We start from the raw sequence: 20,370 nt of genomic DNA, 5'->3' as shown, positions 1-20,370 counted from the left end.
ACCAAGCTATTTAAAGCCTTAAAACATGCAGATAACTTAAACCAAAACACCAAACACAGCGGAAGACGGAAAGATAAGGTATATATAAAACAAGGAAACGGGGTGCTATGCCACGCTCACCCAAGGGTGAACGCACAGGCTAAATTTGCATTGTTTAAATCTACAACCATCCAACAGAGTTCTACGTCTATATTGGCTCACAGGCCACAAAACAAAAAGGGGAAACTATGCTAGCAGGCTCTAGACCGCGCACTCGTCTAAGCATCACCTGAAAGAAGCATATAAAACATGGGACGACGCTCGGTCAGCGAATAATACTGGTAACCCACCAATACATGTGAAATATCATACATAGGTAAGATATAAGTTTGTAAAACCATTTTCGAAATGGAATATATATATATATATATATATATATATATATATATATATATATATATATATATATATATATATAAAAGTCAAAAACCAAGAGTAATAGTCAACACAAGACTCAAACACTCTCAATAAGAACACGGGAACACATCCCAAGACTACAAAGAACTACAACGGCTCACAAAAAGTCTCAAGGTATGGTCTATCATCACACAATAGACCAACACCCGACATGCATAACTCAAAGGGATAAAGACACAACACACGGCAACACATGCCAAGGCAACACATACCTTTGTGACTACACACGTCACAAGAAGAGAACTCACAACAACGGCTACACAAGCCCTCGTGACATCACCCATCACGAGTTGATATGCCTTCCTTATGCCCGGTTCCAACCTTATGGCTACCCTCAACCTTATGTCTAGTTCCAACCTTTACCTTCAGGACCCCTGTACACCAAGTCCAACCTTATTCCCCCGGGAACCGTCGTTCCCCCTCCAACAGACCTCCAACAAAACCATCGATTTCATAGTACATGAGGGTACCGATCACACATGGCAACACATGCCCTGGATAACACATGTTATCCCAGAAATAAACACGTGAACCTTACACAAAGGCCACAGCTCCATAATCACGTCATGGCCACCACGAGGACCACTGCAATACCTTGGTGACTAGCGTCCCATACCACTAATCGTGCAATCCAGGTAAAGCCATACACACATCACATCACGACAGGAATCAATCAATGGATCACAACGAAGATATGAAACCATACTCAATCAAGGAATGGGTCACAGCCCAACAACAACAACGATGATTAACACAAGTTAACATCAACCAAGGAAGGTACAAACAACACACATGCTTGCATATAAACACCGAACTAGCATGCTTATCAAACGGGTAAACCAAACGTAGTTCCGAAGAACACACAAGACTCATCACGATTCAACGAATCACAATGTTGAACACTTAGCACGATTCAAGACACCAAAACCTACATGGATACCTACCACATAGTTCTAGACATACGAAACATCAAGAAGACGCTCAAATAGTTCCACAAAAGAACATCGGGAAGTCAAAAGACCAAATATCGAGTCAAAAGAATCACGGGGAACAAATCCCCCAACAACCACAATACGTACCAAGCGGGAGGGCCCACGGGTAGGCCCCTACCCGTGGTCCTGCCCGCGGGTACCAACACCCACAAGCCACGTTCCCGCGGGTGGGGCGGTGGGTTGGGCTCTGCCCGCCGTTCCGCCCGCGGGTACATCCTTGTGCCCAAAATAATCCCTTCGGGGATTTTCAACTCCAAGCTCAAATTCAATTCCAAAACATGCCAAATCTCACCAAATACAACAAAATGACTTGAATCAAAGGAATAGCCAAGCAATGGCATACAAGAACCCTAAACACAAGCTCTAGATATGCATTTTCACAAGACAATGCATAAACACTCACATTTCATAGCAAAACACATGTAGAATCCAAGAATCATCAAATAGGTAAGAAAAATAGATTTTGTAGAGCATGGGTTACCTCTTGTAGACCAAAAACCTTCACTTAACACCACACCAAGCTCCTATCAAAGCTCACCTTCCAAACCCACTTCAAGAACACACCAAAAGATCATAAAGATCCTATCTTTAAGAAAAGACACCTAAGAGAACACTAGAAACACAAGATGAACATGGATCTTACCCTCCTAGATGACCAAATGTATGAAAGGTAGAATCTTGGAGTCAACTCTTGAAGTCTTGACAAGGTTTCAACTTGGCTCGGAAGAAAAGCTATCCACCTTTTTAGAGAGAAGATGGAGCTAGGATTTTGGAAAGTTTAAGGATAGAAATGAGGTGTTCTCACTAGGTTAGGTTACAATACTAACACAAGGTGAAAGGTCAAGAATACCCTTACTAATCATGGAAAGGTTTAAGGAACAAGGGAACTCCTTACAAAGCTCAAGGTACAACTTTGACTATGGGGTTGACTAGTCAATTACTAGTCCCCAACTATTAAATTTCAGGAATTTAAGGAATTAAATTACAAATTGAAATAAGATTAATTACTTAATTAATCCCTTAACCGAATTTGGATTTCGGGGTGTCACATCTTCCCCCCCCCCCCCCCTTCAAAGAAGCTTCATCCCCGAAGCTTGGGTACGACGAATTAGAACAAACGGTAACAAGAACAACAATGTGACAAAGAGTGCCAAGAGCAATTTCTTTTGGTCAAAAACCCCAAAAGATTCCACAAGGATTCAAAGCAAGAAAGAAGGTATACTAAAACAAGAAAGTGAGAAATTTATCCAACGGATATACTGAGCATATCAAAATCTAAACCAAACACAACCACCAACTTCTAGCCAACAACTACGAACTAACAACTATTTCAAAGCATCAACCACAAAACTAGCTACTCAACAAAACGAACAAGCAAGAACGGCACACAAAGCAAACAACAAGCAACTACAAACGGTAACAACAACTAAGAAGATAACAACAACTAAGGAAGGGCGAACAAGATCACCACAACACCGAAAATAACCCTTTGTTGATTCGGAAAGTGAAAGCTTAATCGTTCCACTGATGGTGTCCTAAACTGTATATCAAAACCGAACAACCGCCACGATGCTTCACACGACGATATGTACCTACAATCATAGTATATACTGATTTCATCAATAACTTGCGGTCCATCTTGATCATTGCTGGTTCTGTAAAACTCTGCTGTCACCTTATCGTGACCCTTGTTTACGTACTTGAACAGATATTTGATTGAACGGGACTGATTGCACCATTAAACATTAATATGAGCATTATACTTTAACAACAAATGCCTATTGTGTGGTACCACGTACCTATTATCCAAGTTAATCCCATTGCGCATCACGGAACGACCATTGTCTCTTCTCCGATATATAGGATAACCATCCTCATCAAATGTTGAGAAATTAACAAACTTTTTGGGAAAATGTTTAGTACATTTACCATTCGCCATACATGGAGAAGTCAACCTGGCTCTCCCGCAAGGACCATGCATCATAAACTCCTCAACTACTTTGAAGTATTCTGCGTCAGCTTCTTGATCAGGTAACTCAGCTGAAATAATGTGGTTCAAATTGTCCACACTATGGGCTCCATTGATTTTATCCAGAAACAGGAGAATATGAGCATGCGGTAAACCTCTTTTTTGAAACTCTATGGTATATATCATTGTTAACATATAAAAATGAAAAAAAATTAAAATAGAGCAAAATATATCAACAGTCAAACTTCTCGCACTGCTTTAAATAGTGGCATTTTATTTACGTACCTCCCATTACTGGTCCAAATAACTTGTTCTTCCTACAGTCTGAGATTAGAGCATCCAATTTCATTTTGAATAATCTACATATTATGTCAGGATGATCTTCAGGTTTTAAATTTCTACCATTCAAGATGCGTTATACCTCAGGCCACTTGGGGTTGCAGGTGAATGTGATAAATAGATCTGGATATCCAACCAATCTACATATCGCCATAGCGTCCTGGTAATTTGAATCATGTATCTAGCACTCCCTGTAAAACTCGAAGGCAATATTATTCTCTTTCCTTGAGTAGTGGGGTCAACTTCACCGCGTGTTAATGCACCATTCAAGCAATTATACGATTCGCACCTCAAACTTTTTTGGTGTGTCCTTATATAGATTAACCTTCCTGACTCAACCATTGTATAGGCATCTACCAGAAATTATTGGAATAACCTTTTTGAATGTAATAAAGTAGATACCTCAGAGACCCTAGACTGTATACGGTATGTAAAATATTCTCGAGGCCTTATCCTTTGACGACCACCAGTTGTGTTTTCTTTTAATGTAGAGAAGGGGATGTCTTCCCTGTATCCGTCCTCACCATACGGAAACAATAAAGGGTATTGCATAGGCAAGTAAGCTGGATTTAATTCACTAATTCTTTGCAAGAGGCCGCTCTTCATTTCCACCATAATGTCACGTTCTCCAATATTTGTATCAATATGCTGCGACTTCAGAAACTTGTGGCAAATTGTATGTTCTCGCATCCTTTGATCTCTTCCCAAGCAATTTAATTTTAACCTCAGCCAGTGGATTCTTTTGTAGTTCAGATCGTGCCATGCTGAATGATTTGACCAAGACATTATTCGTATCCAAAACTTGTTGAATATCATTAACAATCTCGACATGGATGCCGTTTTGCTCACCATCTTGCCTAGAAAGAGACCAAATAAGTATATCAAATATCCACATGGATGTGCTTACAAATATGTATAAAATTATACATATAATTAATTTACAGGTACTTACCTTACAGAATTGATATGACTACTAAGGTCATTATTAGTATCATATATATACAATTGTGCAAAATGGGGTTTTTTCCCGTCGAACGGCAAGAGACTACCAATGTAGTGGAAGTTTTGCCCATTTATCCAGAAAATTGGTGGACCACCGGTCTTGTTCACGCTTCTATCTATTTTACCACCCATGGACGTGAAGCAAAACATACTATTGTATGTTCTAATGTTTTGCAGGAATTGCTTGTTTTTTTCTCCTTCTCCAAAAAACAGATTGTATATTGCATTTGGTGGCCTCATGGTTGGTGGCAATTGAATCTTACCATTGTTGCAACACATTGAATATCTTGGGGTGCCGTGAATAACTGTTTTGTTTATCCTTTCTTCGTACAAAAAAAAAAGCTCCACAATGTTGACATGTGTTATTTGCATCGCCAAGATCGTTGTATTCAACTACATTGATAATTAAATATTATTTAGTTAAATTATATAAGATGACCTTAAACATTTCATATTATACATACCGGTATTGAACTGAGTATTATCAAACAGGTGAATCCTTTGGTTTCTACCCTAAACATTACGTACACCTAAAATAATTTTGAATTGACCTAAGATTTAAAATAATAAAGGAATTACCATTTGAAATATGTTGTATAGGTTGTTGCGGAATTTCGACCAATCCTACGATACAGTAATACATTTGATTTAAACAACTAACTACATACAATTGAATAATTATTTTGTAAAGTATCTTCGCAAATGTTAGTGGATATTGAACTTACCACAAGTGTCTTCCATTTGTTCTAAAATGCGATTAGTATTGCAAACTTCTTCAAAACCTTGAAACAAATCGCGATTGGCCACATTATCTTGGCTACGGTCTTTACCCTCATTCATGCATGGTCTCTTGTTGCATTGTCTGGTACCTACTTTATTTAAAGTAGAAAAAAAAGTCTAATACATAAAAAAAATTACTTAAGCAAAGTTAAATGATGTAAAAAATACTTACCGTTTGATATATTGTGTAGAGGTGATCGTTTGCTCTTCGACATAGTTACAGTACCTTTTACAACAAATGTGAAGTTTTTCGGTCTGTCATTGATGATATCAGAATTTTGATATGAAATAAACAATATTATGTATATGCATTAATATAACTAACCAGGAAATATAGAGCTTGTTGTACTTGATAAAAAGGGAGTTCTGCCGCCTATTGCAAAATGTCTGGAGTTACTTTTGCTTGTCGTATATTCCATGTGACATGTACTCATACATATATTTAAACTTTCTGGATTAACTGCAAATAACATATAATGTTCAACAAAATTTCTAAATAGTGTATTAGACCGAAGTATATGCAGATATTTTAAATTTGAAAAGTGTAAAGCGTTTACCTGTTGTTAGACCACTTTTTGGTGTACCACTTGAAGTACCCACTTGTTGTGGTGTGTATTCCGTGTGTAAATTTGAACTATTTTTTTTGCAAAATAGCGTTGTGAGTGCTTGTAACCGGAGAATTTTCAACATTTTCTGCAATGAAAATGTGCAAATATTCATAGATAAGTACCTTTAGTTTTAAAATGAACGATAAGATTATGACCATAATTTCAAATAAAATACATTTCTAATATACTAATGGTACATAATTTACCTACGTAAGGTATATATTTTGAAAGTGACTTTTTAATCTACCAAGTGTACATTATTTTATATAATGTACCATAAGTCTCAAAATAATGTAACTTAAGTACATAAATAAAATACATTTGAATATACTTTGAATATATTAAAAATGTACATGATGGACCAATTGTTCACACAATGTTGTGGACCATTATCCACAACATAATTTGACCAATAATTCTAGCATTTAAATGCATTAAACTTTATTTTACACTGCTCTTTTTAAGACCAAGCCCAACTTTACCTAAAAACTAAAGCCCAAACCCTACCCAATATAATGTTAGCATATCGTGATTTCCAAAATGGGGTCTTCTAGATGGATCTGGCATTTCTTGAACTCTCATATTCCAAAGCCTCGTACAGCTAGCATCCTCTCATATCTACCTAACCTTATCTCTAACATTGTTCAGACAAAAAACCCCATTTCCGATCGTAGAGTTCCTCATTTGCCATTACATTGTTGAGATCTTCTTTAATTCGTAGAAGATCTCAACCTTACTGCAAGGTCTTCATCACCGCTAACATCCGATGAGGGTTCAGTTCTGAAACCCTAGCTGAGATGTGCGGATCATCGGTGGAGTTGTTGTTCGAGGATCTAAGTTTTTATTCTCCGATCTTCGTTTTGAGTCTGGGATCGGCGTTTTTGAAGGTTCTAACGTTGATTGATGATCTAGATCTTCACTTACTACCCTATTCCACTACATCGGCTGTAAGATAAGTAAACTATACCCTATTGTAATTCGTATTTTATAAGAGATTATGTCCGACCGTATAATATATCTTGTTTTAATCTTATTTTGTTTCCTAATTCTAGATCAAGCAGATCTGTATGCCTCCGTACGGTGTTCATGACCTTAGATGGACATTACCGGCAGCTTTCTCGCAATCTTATGCAAGATAAGTGAAACTAAACAATTTTTTTTCTCTAAATTCTTATCTTAGCATAGGATACATATTCGTAGTTTTTTTTTTTTTTTTTTTTTTTTTGGTCTGTATAGTGAACATCACACATTATTTGGTTATTATTATTCATAGGATATTATTGACGAACCAAGCGATGCCTAATTTAATTTCAGAGTTGCAGTTTTTAGATCTATATCTATACTACAAAGATGGGAAGCTAAGCATGCATCAATAAAGGTAAAGAGCTGTAAAATTGTGCAATGAACTAAAACTGCTGAGGTAAAGTATAAATTTTAGTTTTGAATGTGTTTATGGTACCTTTATTGTCGATTATCTGCTTCCTTTTGCTTCCTATTATTGTAGAAGCAACTATTTTCCTCATCTCTGATCTGTTATTGTGTATGTTCCAATGTTTTGTTGTGATTGTATTGGTAGTAGAAATAGTTGGATTAAAAAAGGTGAAGGTTTTATTGGGTTTTTAGCATTTAAGATTGCACTGTAATTGGAATGATGAAAAACAATGATATGACTCTTCATTTTTTATTGAAAAACAACAAAGCAATGTACTTTTTATGTAATTGAATACACATGTTCCCACTGACTTTTAATTGTTTAGTTTTTAAATAGAATTGTGACTAACAATTTTTTTTAGGCTTTGGCAAATGATGAAGCTACATTTCTGATGCCATTACTGTACACAACAATTGAGTGGATTGCAGAGAATGATATTAACATGTCTATTTCTTTTGTTGGCTGATTCACTTTAGTTATTATTCATCTAATTATTTGTTGTGTTTTTAATTTTTAGTACATTCAATTTTTCAATTTTAGGTGTGATCTGTACTGTGATATCAAAAGTGTTAGACCTAGATTGTGTACTTTTATTAGAAATAGACATGATCTGAAATTTTGTAATTACAAAACAGCAGTCTGATTTTGTAATGAAAAAAAGAGCAGTGTTACTCCTCATTGTCAAATTTCAATGTGTATCAGTTTTTAGTTCACATGTTTAGAAGTTACCGTAATAGCACCATTTGTTTTCACTTATTTGTAATTAATATATTCTATTTAGTATACTTTCAAATGTAGTTATGAAAATGTAAATTAAATTCTATTTACTTTAATTTGTTTTGATTGCTGGTTTAGGGTTTAATTGAGTTAGGTATAAAATTTTCTTCATTTGAAATTGACCAAGTCAGACTTATGTAAATAAATACACATGTTCCCACTCACTTTTAATTGTTTAGTTTTTATTCAAAATTGTGACTAACAATTTTTTTAAGGGTTTGGCAAATGATGAAGCTACATTTCTGATGCCATTATTGTACACAGCAATTGAATGGATTGCAGAGAATGATATTAACATGATTGGTCATTCTGATGCCAAATTTTAGTAGTTATTATTCATCTAATTAGTTGTTGTGTTTTTAATTTTTAGAACATTAAATTTTTCAATCTTAGGTGTGATCTGTACTGTGATGTCAACAGTGTTAGTCCTAGATTGTGTACTTTGATTAGAAATAGACATGATCTGAAATTTTGTAATTTTGTAATGAAAAAAAGAGCAGTGTTACTCCTCTATGTCAAATTTCAATGTGTATGAGTTTTTAATTCACATTTTTAGAAGTTACCGTATTAGCACCATTTTTTTTTACTGATTTGTAATTTATATATTCGATTTAGTATATTTTCAAATGTAGTTATGAAAATGTAAATTAAATTCTATTTACCACATTATTTGTTTTGATTGCAGGTTTAGGATTTAATTGAGTTAGGTATACAATTGACTTCTGAAAATTTAATCACATTTGAAATTGACCAAGTCAATTTATGCTGAATTCTTTTTTTTTTTTTGACTCTATAATTAATGTTTATTTAAAGATCTAGAATACTATGATAAATGTATTGTGTTTGTTCTTATTTTTTTTTATGCATAAAACACACCAATGATATCCAGAAAGTTAATTCATAGTATTAAAGTGTGAACACTAACTTTTTTAAAACTGAATTTCAATTTAGCGAGACCTAAATCTATCATGTTATATGTGAAGTGTTACTGATTTACTATTGTCAGATGTTACTTTATTTTGGTAGTTTGCTAATGATGATATTTAAACTGTGTGAGTTTCAAAGTAAAAGAGCAGTCTGTATACAGTGTAAATAATGAGTTTTATTACATTAGATAGAGTCCAATTTAAAATACAGACTTAGTACTTGGATACACATTTAGCAGATGGCAACAGCTTAATAATTGAAAACCATTATGTGGTACAGTACTTGACTGTGTTTGCTTTCTTAAATGAGTGTGATTGTGTTTGCTTCCTTGTGTTTGCTTCCTTCTTGTCCTGCATACATTTTCATATATCTAACAGTAGAAGGTAATAAACAGAGATTTATGAATGTTTATAAAAAATCATAGGTAAATAACAATGGCAAATAGTCTAATCATAGATTCAAATCAAATGAAATTGTTCAGCACAAACACAGTGAAATTTAACAGGGCAAGTGATCAGTTTAAAAAGATAAAAAACCACAATAATGTGGTAATAGTCTGTAGTCTCCCAAATCATTAAAGTTTTTCTTGTTTAACAGCCACGGTTTTTCCCTTCTTGCTAGAGGAGGAGAATTGGTCCATAAGCGATCGCTTCACACCATTAGCCTCTAAATGTTCATTGTCTAGCCTTTGAGACTGTTGTATATTTATTGGACTGTTGACATCACTGTCTCAATTTGAAGCTTCCTGTATATTAAAATAAAGTTTAGTCTAAAACATGTCAAACATAGGATTAAAAATGTAAAAATTTATTTGACTTTAGTAATAATAAAAACCTGATCTGAGTCCTCCTCTTCCTCCTCGTCCTCATCTATCATTTTTGATATCAAGTACTTGTCATGGTCTTCAATCAGTTTAGAACAGTATGCTGAGACTAGGGATGTCAATCGGGCCAGCCCACTCGGTTTCGGGCTAGCCCTGTCGGGTTATCGGGCTAATCGGTTCGGGCTAATCGGTTTATTATTATTTTATTCTCAGATTCGGTTTGGCCCTAACCCTAAACTTCGGGTTGTCGGGCTAATCGGACGAGTTGAACCATCTGAACTAAAATTAGAAATTAAAAGTGAGTACCCATATTTAGAGTATGGATGACAACGGGTCGGGGCGGGGCGGAGCGGGTCGGGGGCGGGAAGTATACTTCCTGTCTCCGTCCTCAACAGGAAATTGAAAATAGTCCCTGTCTACGTTCCTGCGGAGAATTTGGCGAGGACGAAAAATCTTTCGTCCTCATCAATTTTTAGTCAAAATATTAGATTAATGTTGTTTTAAATTTTAAAAAACTAAAAACTTAGATTTTAATTTAAATTATATATATATATATATATATATATATATATATATATATATATATTTATTTATTTATTTATTTATTTATAATTATAATAATTATTTAATGTGTGTTAGGTTTCACATCACTTCTATAATAAAGAATAATTTTCAATAGTTCGGGTTGTCGGGCTAGCCCTTTTAATTTCGGGCTAGCCCTATCGGGCTACCGGGCTAATCGGTTTCGGGCTCGTCGGGCTAATGTGTTTTATCGGGCTAGCCCGTTCGGGCCATAGCCCTGGCGGTTTCGGTTTTATCGGGTTGGCCCATCGGGTTCGGGCTAAATTGACATCCCTAGCTGAGACTAAGGCTTCATCCCTTAGAACTCTCATAACAGTGTAGGCTGAATTAGCTCCCTTCATGAACTCCATTTTTAATGATATCTTAAATACCATTCTCATACCAACTAATGATTCCAATTCTTTTGGAATGTCAAAAACCTAACATACAAAAAATAGCATACTTTTTAAAAAGACAAATCCAAAATGACTCTATATGTATGTGTAAAATTTATAAGTAATGTAACTTTACCTTATTATACTTTGTGTACAAACTGTGTGCTGGGATACCAACTAATTCAGAACACTCCCTATCCCATAAAAAGAAAGGAGCATCTCTTAGACCTTTATCTAGAACAATAACTCTGACCCGATACCTTGCCATTCCTTGTTTATATTTCTTATCACAATTTGTACAAATCAGATCACCTGATTGTTCATAAAGCTTTCTATTACATCCCGGTGACATGCAAGAGATGTACATCCATCCAAAAGAACCTTCAATACCCACAATTTCAGCAGGTACATAGAAATCCCCATTCTGCATTTTTTTTTTGAAATTACTTGGTTACTCTGTCTTATGTAATCTATAATCAGTTTTGTGGACTGTATTCATGGTTTTTAGAAATATAGAGTCTAACCTGCTTCTTTTTCAATAGATCAACTACTGTAGTTACAGTCAAAGCACCACTCGTAAAATCATCAATTCCAGTTGATTGAGACAACATTGTTGCTGTATTGATACTGCGTAAAGGACTCTTTGCAGCAGTTAACCTACAGGTAAAATTAATACACAGTTGTATAAATGTCTGATACAATAGTTTAGAAAATGTAGAGTGTAGATAAAAAAAAAATTCAGGCACTTACTGAAACCTAAAATAAGCAAATTCCTGGTAAGATGCATTGAAATGAAGTTGGGTAGCATCATAGCAGCTAGTGATTCTGACTTCACCTATTAGCATGATAGATGTTAATGAACAATGGAAAACCTAGAAATACTGTAAAAGAATAATCTATCATTATAACTTACCATTGACCACCTTTGCCCGACACAGCTGAAGAACCAAAATTAGTGGTTTAATTAAGACCTGCATCATAGTATGGTAGCATGGCACCAACATGACTATCCCACACAGTGCACTGTAAGGTATTTCCCCTATAGGCAAGTGTGTTAGAAAAAATATAATCATTAGAAATATAGGAACAGATTTGTTAATATGGAACTTACTCATTATCAGCCATTTTAAAGTCCAGGAGTTTGGCTGGTCTACCTCCTATGATTTTGTCAACAGGAGCATGGATCTCGACAACTCTGCCTATTAAATCTGTATCATCACAAAATAAATGAATAGTAGACCAAATACAAAAATAGTTGAATGAAAAATAGCAAAAATAAGAACAAAATACTTACCAAACAGCACCTTGTCATTGACTTGAGTAGGGTCTTTCAAAGAGTCATAGCTTTTTAGCTGAAACATCTTAGTAGAAAAAGCTTTGGATTTTATTGCCTTTACCTGAGTCTTATAGTTTCGCCTGATCATATATTTGTGATCACAAGTTTTGTACATATAATAGTGGGTGAACACCAAAAAAATTTTGACTGAATAGAGCTTCCCTTCTATTAAAACATTGTTATATTTTTTAACATCCTTGTTTTGCATGTTCAAATGAACGAAAGTTCCCTGCACATAAGATTAGTGAAATAAATAAAACATTAGCATAAAGATAACCTTAAACAGTGAACAGAAAAAAAAGTGTAGATCAAAAATCTGTTTTGAGCCTAGATTTGGTAGAGCATAAATCTGTGTAGAGCCTAAACATTAAACAGTAAAATAAAATATTAAACAGTGAACTAAAATATAGCATAAGGATAACCTTAAACAGTGAACAGAAAAAAAAAGTGTAGATCAAAAATCTGTTTAGAGCCTGTTGGTCCCAAAAGAGGTAAGGTGAAAGTCTAGGGGGGGGGGGGGGGGGGTTTGAATAGACTTTCAAACTTTTTCGCACAGCACAACAATTGCTAAGACAGAGATAAACCAAAACTCTTAACTAGATTGTTAGAGTATGGTGCACAGCGGAAATAATTAAACATAAAGTGTGTGTGAGATTGTGTGAGCAGTATATCTTCGTGTAGAGCGTATATGTAAAGAGCAGTAAGTAAAGAAAGCAGTAAAGAACACAAGACAATTATAGTGGTTCGCGAGGTGGTGTAATTCTCCTACTCCACTTGTTTTTTTCTCCAAGAGCCAATTCACTATATCTACCACTCCTTGGTTCCAAGATACAATGAATTCCGTGATCTAGTGCTTTGATCACAAAGCCCGCACTAATCACGCCCAGTGACACCACACTGCTGCTTCGGGTTTCACGTCGCCGCGCTACTATCCCAGGATTTCACGACTCCGCGTTACTTTCCCCCCGTCTTCCACACTCCGGTAGAAACGTATCCCATGATCTGGTGCTTTGATCACCAAGCCCACACCAATCACGCCCAGTGCCTCCGACACTGCTGCTTCGGATCTCACAGCTCCGTGTGACAATCCAGGATTTCACAGCTCCGTGCTACTTTCCTCCCTTCTCTTGTTTTGCTCCAAAACAAGTGTTGTCTTGCTTCCAACTTCTGAGACTCTGTAGTTGATCTTCAATGATGCGCAGGTCTCTTTGATGAAGATAAACACTCTGGAAAGATTTCTCCTGATAGCTCTGAGTGTTTTCTCTCTTTGAATATATCAAGTAAAGCACTTGATATTTTTGCTCTGCTTTGCTCTGTTTAAGAACTCTCAGAATATTTCTCTTTTGAAGCTCTCTGAGTTCTTTTTCTTTTCTCACACTTGAAGATTTTAGCTCTTTTAAGCTTAATTGCTCTATTCGATCCTTTGATGGATTCGAATTTTCTGCTCTCTTGTTCGTGAGTTCGTTGTATGCTCTTCTGCTCTTATTCACTGCTTCTTCAAGTCTTCATATCTTCATCATTTTATAGCTGGTGATGAGAATTCGTCCGTTGGAAAGAGACGCTCCCATGTCAGAGATCTTATCTTATCTTTTGCAAAAATGTCAGAAAGAGATAAGCTAGCCGTTTGAAAGATCTTCATCTCCATGTAAATGAGCTCCCAAACTTCGTCTGATATTCCTCTGGTTTTACGTTGAGTGGAAATATCTGGGTCTCAGTTTTGGTGTAGAATGGCTTCTCTGATTAGCTCTGAAGTGGTCCTTGTATCTCTGGGATTCAAAAATAATCTTTATTTTAATCCCATACTAGTTAGACTAGTATTTTCCTTGTGAGAATATTTTTCACTGTAAGTTCTGCTTCATCTTCTTCATTCTCACGTCTGGGTGTTCTCAGACTTCAAACTGGCTTTGAACTTCCACCCAATTTGAATTTCTCCTTTGTAATTGACACCCAATTTCAATTGGATTGTAATTGGCACCCAAATTGAATTTCTCCTTTGTAATTGGCTCCCAATTGACTTTGACTTGCAATTGGCTCCCAACATCTCCTGGTGCTCCAATTACTCCTCAATGTTGACTTCGAAATTGGACTTCTCTTTGAATTTCATCTCAATTCAATTGCTCCTCAATGTCTTCTTTTAATTGGTCCCCAATCTGAATTGCATCCCATACTACAACTTGAATTGGCTCCCAATTTCAATTCTACATTGGCTCCCAACTTGAATTGATTCCCATGTGAACTAGCTCCCAATTTCAATTAATCTCAATGTCTTCTTTTAATTGGTCCCCAATCTGAATTGCATCCCATACTACAACTTGAATTGGCTCCCTAGCTGTCTTCTTTTAATTGGTCCCCAATCTGAATTGCATCCCATACTACAACTTGAATTGGCTCCCTAGCTCCCAATTTCAATTAATCTCAATTTCTCTGAAACTGGCTCCCAATTTCAATTGCTTCGAACTAGCTCCCAATTTCAATTTCTATGAAATTGGCTCCCAATTCCTTTAAATTGGCTGCACTTTCCCAATTCCTTTAAATTGGCTCCCAAGTGCAATTGCATCTCAATTGCCACCCAAGTGAAATTGCTTCCCAATTTCCACTTGTAATCGGCGCCCAAAGCTCCCCAAAGTGAAATTGCTTCCCAATTTCCACTTGTAATCGGCGCCCAAAGCTCCCCAATCTGAATTGCATCCCATACTACAACTTGAATTGGCTTGGCTCCCTAGCTTGCTTCGAACTAGCTCCCAATTTCAATTTCAATTTCTATGAAATTGGCTCCCAATTCCTTTAAATTGGCTGCACTTTCCCAATTCCTTTAAATTGGCTCCCAAGTGCAATTGCATCTCAATTGCCACCCAAGTGAAATTGCTTCCCAATTTCCACTTGTAATCGTTGGCTCCCAAGTGCAATTGCATCTCAATTGCCACCCAAGTGAAATTGCTTCCCAATTTCCACTTGTAATCGGCGCCCAAAGCTAGTTTGGCTCCCAAGTGCAATTGCATCTCAATTGCCACCCAAGTGAAATTGCTTCCCAATTTCCACTTGTAATCGGCGCCCAAAGCTTAAACTAGCGCCCAACTCCATCAGATTAATTTAATTTGACTTCTCAAATTTTACCTTGTAAAATTGTTGATGGTGAGTTTTGAACTTGAGCCATTTCGGATAATATATCAAGCATCATCCACTTCGTCCGTACAACTTTTGATTAAATCTCTAATCACATATGATGTACTTCTTTCTTTCCATAGATGCTTGATCTCCAAGTCAATTTCATGCATTCTTCCAATATTAATTTTCTTCACGAAAATTCTTCTGGGATATCTTCTTTGAGTAGTAGCGACGTGATTTCATATCATTCATCTTCTTCTTCAATTTGTCATTTTCTCCAGACAAATTCTTGATTTTCGGGTTTATATCTTCTTCTTCTATTTTCATCCATTTTCCTCTGTTTTTCTCTTTTCATAATTAAATAATTTCCCGATCATGGTCTAAGACTCTACTAGACCTATGAAATAAAATTGGGGGATCTACAAATACATATTTGGCATATCAAAACCATTACACTTTATTCCTAACAATTTCCCCCCTTTTGATAATGCCAAAACCTATACTCAGTCATTGGCTTTAAGTCTTTGAAAAATAATCTTTTTGCTCAATTTTATTTGACAAAGCCAAGACGAGTTTAACAAATGGTTTTCTAGACACAATCAAAAGAAACTTGTGAATTAAATTTTTAGACAAGCTTCTAAACGCATCTTGAATTATTTTTATTTTGATCATCATCAATTTTTAATTTTGGCGTGCGTTTGACATATTTCTTGTCTTTTAATTCACGAAAGTCTAATTACATTAAACAAATAAAATTAAAGACTCAAAATAGACCTTGGGAAATATTTATTGATATATTTCGAATTTATAGAGAAAAACGCAACAGAGGTTCGAAAATAGAGAAAATATCAGCTTAAGAGAATTTTCAGATTACCTTCTGGGTTTCTTCACACCAAAGTCTTTCTTCAAAATTTCCTTGACATGTTCTCTGAGCTTGAAGAAATCATCTTTGAACTTTGCATTCTGAAATTTCTTTGTAAGCTGTCCGGCCATATAGTATCCATAAGCTTCTTTGATATTGTTGCCCGGAAGAACTCCGTTTTCCCACCATAAGACACATTCTTCGAAGCTTCTTTCTTCTCCAAGATTCATGCCCATATTTCTAGTGAAATCTTTTAGTTCATACCACATCTCGGTTCTTTTCCTTTTGCCTTCTTCTTCTTTATTCTTTTCCGAGATCCATTGGGCTTGATCGGCTGCAGGCCATTTCTTGATCATGCTTGGTAAATTTTCCTTCGTCCATACGATTGTCTGAGTGGCGGTACCTTTTGAGCATTCAAACCAGCCACGAGTTTCAGCAACTTTTGATGTAGTACCAAGACTAGGATTCGCGAACTGAGCAAAACCAATCTGAGATGGTCCTTGTGAGGATTGTCCGCGGCTTCGGCCTCTACCTTGAGTAGACACTACTGGCTGTTGTTGACTTCCAAGAATAAATTCTTGTTGTTGCAAAGCCAAGTGACTGAGAATTTCTTCCCCCCTTTTGGCGTTATCAACCAAAAATGCAAGGGTCTTAAAATCTCGGTCTTGGCTTGCCTTCACAGTTTCAACACTGTTGTGTGTTTCAATGGAAACGGTTTGCACGTTGTCAAGCTTGTTTGTTGTAACTGCGAGTTCAGCTTCAAGTTTGTTGATTCGGCTTTCTTGATCTTGAATCGCCTTGATTTGTCTCAAGTGACGTTCGTTGTGATGCTTCTCGTTCCTTCTTCATGAGCTGAATCACTTCAAGTAAGCCTTTTGTCAATTCTCCTTTCAGAATTCTTTCTGCTTTGTCAATCTGGGTCTTCAAAATATTTTGATTCTCCATTAATTCCTTCAGATTGACTCGTACATCCGTGTGTTGTTGATCCATCTTTTGATTTTGTTCAATCAACTTTTCTCCAATAGTTTGACAAACAACATCACTGGATTCGGCAACTTTGGCAAATAAGGATGAAAATATGCCATCATCTTGTTCATCCATCTGCACAAAATTTTGAGGGGATCCGAATGGACTTTTATTCGGATCTATGAGAATAACTGTGTCAATAAGTTGCATCCCTTCTTCTTCAGGTGATTCGGCTTCTTGATTGAGATCACCAACTTGTTCTTCTAAGACTTCTGTTCTTATGTAGTTGTCTGCAAATATATCTTCATTTTCTAGAACAGGGTCCACAATGGGTATGGTAGACTCGGTATGGTGTACTGGCAATACACTGGATAAATCCTCTGTGATTTGCAGTCTACTCTCAGTAGCAACTTCTATTGCAACTTCCACTGGTATATCTCTTCTTCTTTCTTCTGACACTTGTTCTCTTATTTCTTCTCGTACTGACACTTCTCCTCTTAATCTTTTCTTCTTTTATCCCTTTTGTAGCCATAATATATAATTTTTTTTAATTCCTTTTTATTTTATTTTTATTCATATAATTTTTTTTTGTGTCTTTTTGGCTACGAAACTTTTGATCTTTTTATATACGTAGGGATTTTTCATTTTGTAGGAGAGAGAGGCAGAGAGAGAATAGAGATAGACAAAACCAGTAGCAAAAACATCCAAGAATTTTTATTTATCTCCTTCTTACAGAGAAGGAGAGAGAGAGAGAGATAGCATAACATTTCTTCAGCAGGCAGAAAAACCCGTACTCATGCAGTCTTCTGAGTCATAGCCTCCTGGTGGTGAAGGAGCATATCCCGGTCCTGAGTCACCACTTGACTCACTTTCCTCGAACATCGACCCGTTTGAGCTTGAAGATGAATAGGTTTGATTAAAAAACCTAGTAAAGTCCACTCGAGGACGGATGAACGGGTTGAGTGGCATCTGCTGAGGAGGCGGTGGAAGAGCAGGGATTTCTTGTGGCAGAGGTGCAAGAACTGGCAGACTTGGTGGAAAGTTCGGGACAGGCTCTGGTGGAGGTGGAGGTTGATAGAGCCCATCAAAACCGAAACCGGGAGGAGGTAGAACCGGTCCAAAAGTCAGTTGTTTTAAATACTGGAGATATTCTGAATTGCTCATATTCAGAATTTCAGCATATATGTCAGGTTGAACAACCGGAGAGAACTTCATGAATGGAGGCTCAGACCCTTCCACTCGGTCTTGTTCTGCCAATGGTTTCTTGGCACCATCATCTTCTTCATAGATAAAGCCCAGTTCACGCGGTGGTGATTCTGCTACAGCTTGAATTTTTGGCGACTCCTTCTCTTGCTCCCTTTCATCAGATATTAACACCAGAGGGTTGCTTGGTGTTTCTCCTGCCATTTTTCGTCCGTCCGTGCGTGTTGCCCTTCGGGGTTGTTTGAGAACTTTCTCCCAGGTTCTCTGACTTTGCTTCCTTATCTCGTTTTCTTGAGACTCGCTGGACACCATCTTGCACCTGCAAAAATTCAAACAACAAAATCTTCCACAACAAGTATGTCTCGGCTGTCTCCCAATATATAGGGCGGTCAGGAGTGTAATCGGTTCACTTGCCGATGGAGAGTTAATTCTTCTTGCCGTCGTTTAGAGTTTACGGATGTGATGGATAGCAGAAAGACTTCTCATTGGCTAAGATGGCGGTGGATCGGAAGAGATTTGATGGGCAACGGTTTAGAGGGGAGAGTTTAATGAGGGGTTAGGTTTTAATTGCTCTGTGGGAGACGATTGATATTATTAAGCTGAGAGAAGGTATGGGGTGCCGATTTGAGAGAGAAAGAATATCAGTTTGGAAAGATTTGATCTAGGAGAGGATTATGGGGGGAGGTTTAGGTTGGGTGGAGGTTTAGAAAGGGTAGGAGTTTATGTGTGGAGGTTTGATACCCAATTAAACTCTAAATTTTCCTCTTTTATCTCCTGATTTCCTTCTCAAAATCGTGTACCACAGATATAAACACACTCAAACATCTCGTTAGTAGCAAAAATTACTCCACAAATAATTTACCACACATACCAAAATATTAAACACATATACACGACATTCCTAATTAAAATACATATAATTTGGAAATTAACACAATTAACACACATATTCCTAATTTGTAATTAGAAACAACTTTATATAAAATTTTACATCCTAAAAACAGATTTTAGAAACGAAAAATATTAACTTAAAGCATTTTAACACATTATATCATATATATGCACGAAACACATATAAAACACGGTAAATCACATTAGGCACATATATAATTAAATAAACACGGTAAATCATTTTTAGAGCAAATTGTTCATGCAAACAAGTTAGTTAATTTACAGAAACATGAACTCATACTCAAAAACTGATTAACACATCAAAAACATGCAATTTTAAACAAATTATCAAATAAACCACGAATTGCACATTTTATCAAATTAATTTGCATGGCATATGATCTCACGTTAAATAATACATGCAAATACACAAATAAATTCCAAACACATATTGCAATTTTATCACATAAATATTTCGAATAAAATCATGCATAGAAACACATAAAACAATTTATCCACATAAAACAATTAATGTTGAGCACAAGTATCAATTTAAATAGAGAGATTAAGATCAGTGACACTTAGCTCATTTCGATCATTCCCAACTCGTGCCTTAAGGTAGAAAATCTCGTTTCGCATAAAGGCTTCGTGAGAATATCAGCAACTTGGTTTTCCGTAGGGATATATTCGATCTTCAGATTTTTCTTTTCAACGTGATCCCTTATAAAATGATGTCGAATGTCGATATGTTTGGTTCTTGAGTGAAGCACCGGATTGTGAGTGATAGCGATTGCACTAGTATTATCACAATAAATACTAACGTCATCACAATTAACTCCGTAATCCTTCAATTGTTGCTTCATCCACAAAATTTGCGCACAACAACTTCCTGCAGCAATATATTCGGCCTCGGCGGTACTAGTTGCGATGGAATTTTGCTTTTTGC

At 36.2% G+C, this 20,370-nt stretch overlaps 1 protein-coding gene and 1 long non-coding RNA gene across 2 annotated transcripts; both read right to left on the bottom strand.

Annotated features, from left to right (window-relative positions):
- Positions 1 to 2,198: 2,198 nt before the first annotated feature.
- On the bottom strand, positions 2,199 to 10,343 carry LOC109178876. Its single transcript, XR_002053782.1, has 3 exons — positions 10,216 to 10,343; positions 9,313 to 9,318; positions 2,199 to 2,209 (listed from the first exon to the last, which is right to left on the bottom strand). It is a non-coding gene; the product is annotated as an uncharacterized LOC109178876 (long non-coding RNA).
- Positions 10,344 to 10,824: 481 nt separating this feature from the next.
- Positions 10,825 to 18,737, bottom strand: LOC109178835. Its single transcript, XM_019328389.1, has 8 exons — positions 18,531 to 18,737; positions 12,356 to 12,626; positions 12,173 to 12,269; positions 12,033 to 12,100; positions 11,812 to 11,896; positions 11,586 to 11,718; positions 11,198 to 11,485; positions 10,825 to 11,106 (listed from the first exon to the last, which is right to left on the bottom strand). The coding sequence occupies exons 1-8, from the start codon at positions 18,735 to 18,737 to the stop codon at positions 10,825 to 10,827; spliced, it is 1,431 nt and encodes a 476-aa protein (XP_019183934.1).
- Positions 18,738 to 20,370: the final 1,633 nt, after the last annotated feature.

Source organism: Ipomoea nil, unplaced genomic scaffold (assembly GCF_001879475.1).
Source record: "Ipomoea nil cultivar Tokyo-kokei standard unplaced genomic scaffold, Asagao_1.1 scaffold0873, whole genome shotgun sequence".
Classification (NCBI taxonomy): domain Eukaryota; kingdom Viridiplantae; phylum Streptophyta; class Magnoliopsida; order Solanales; family Convolvulaceae; genus Ipomoea; species Ipomoea nil.
The sequence above is the reverse complement of the archived record's forward strand: the minus strand, read 5'-3'. Positions and strand labels throughout refer to the sequence as shown.

What these genes read in the sequence shown, in the direction of transcription:
- LOC109178835 (XM_019328389.1), bottom strand. Translation starts at nt 18,737, where the DNA reads ATGGCAGGAGAAACACCAAGCAACCCTCTGGTGTTAATATCTGATGAA. An exon ending in TTTGCTTATTTTAGGTTTCA is followed by an intron (nt 11,719 to 11,811) that starts GTAAGTGCCTGA and finishes TTTTACCTGTAG; the next exon opens with GTTAACTGCTGCAAAGAGTC. An exon ending in TGTACACAAAGTATAATAAG is followed by an intron (nt 11,107 to 11,197) that starts GTAAAGTTACAT and finishes TTTGTATGTTAG; the next exon opens with GTTTTTGACATTCCAAAAGA.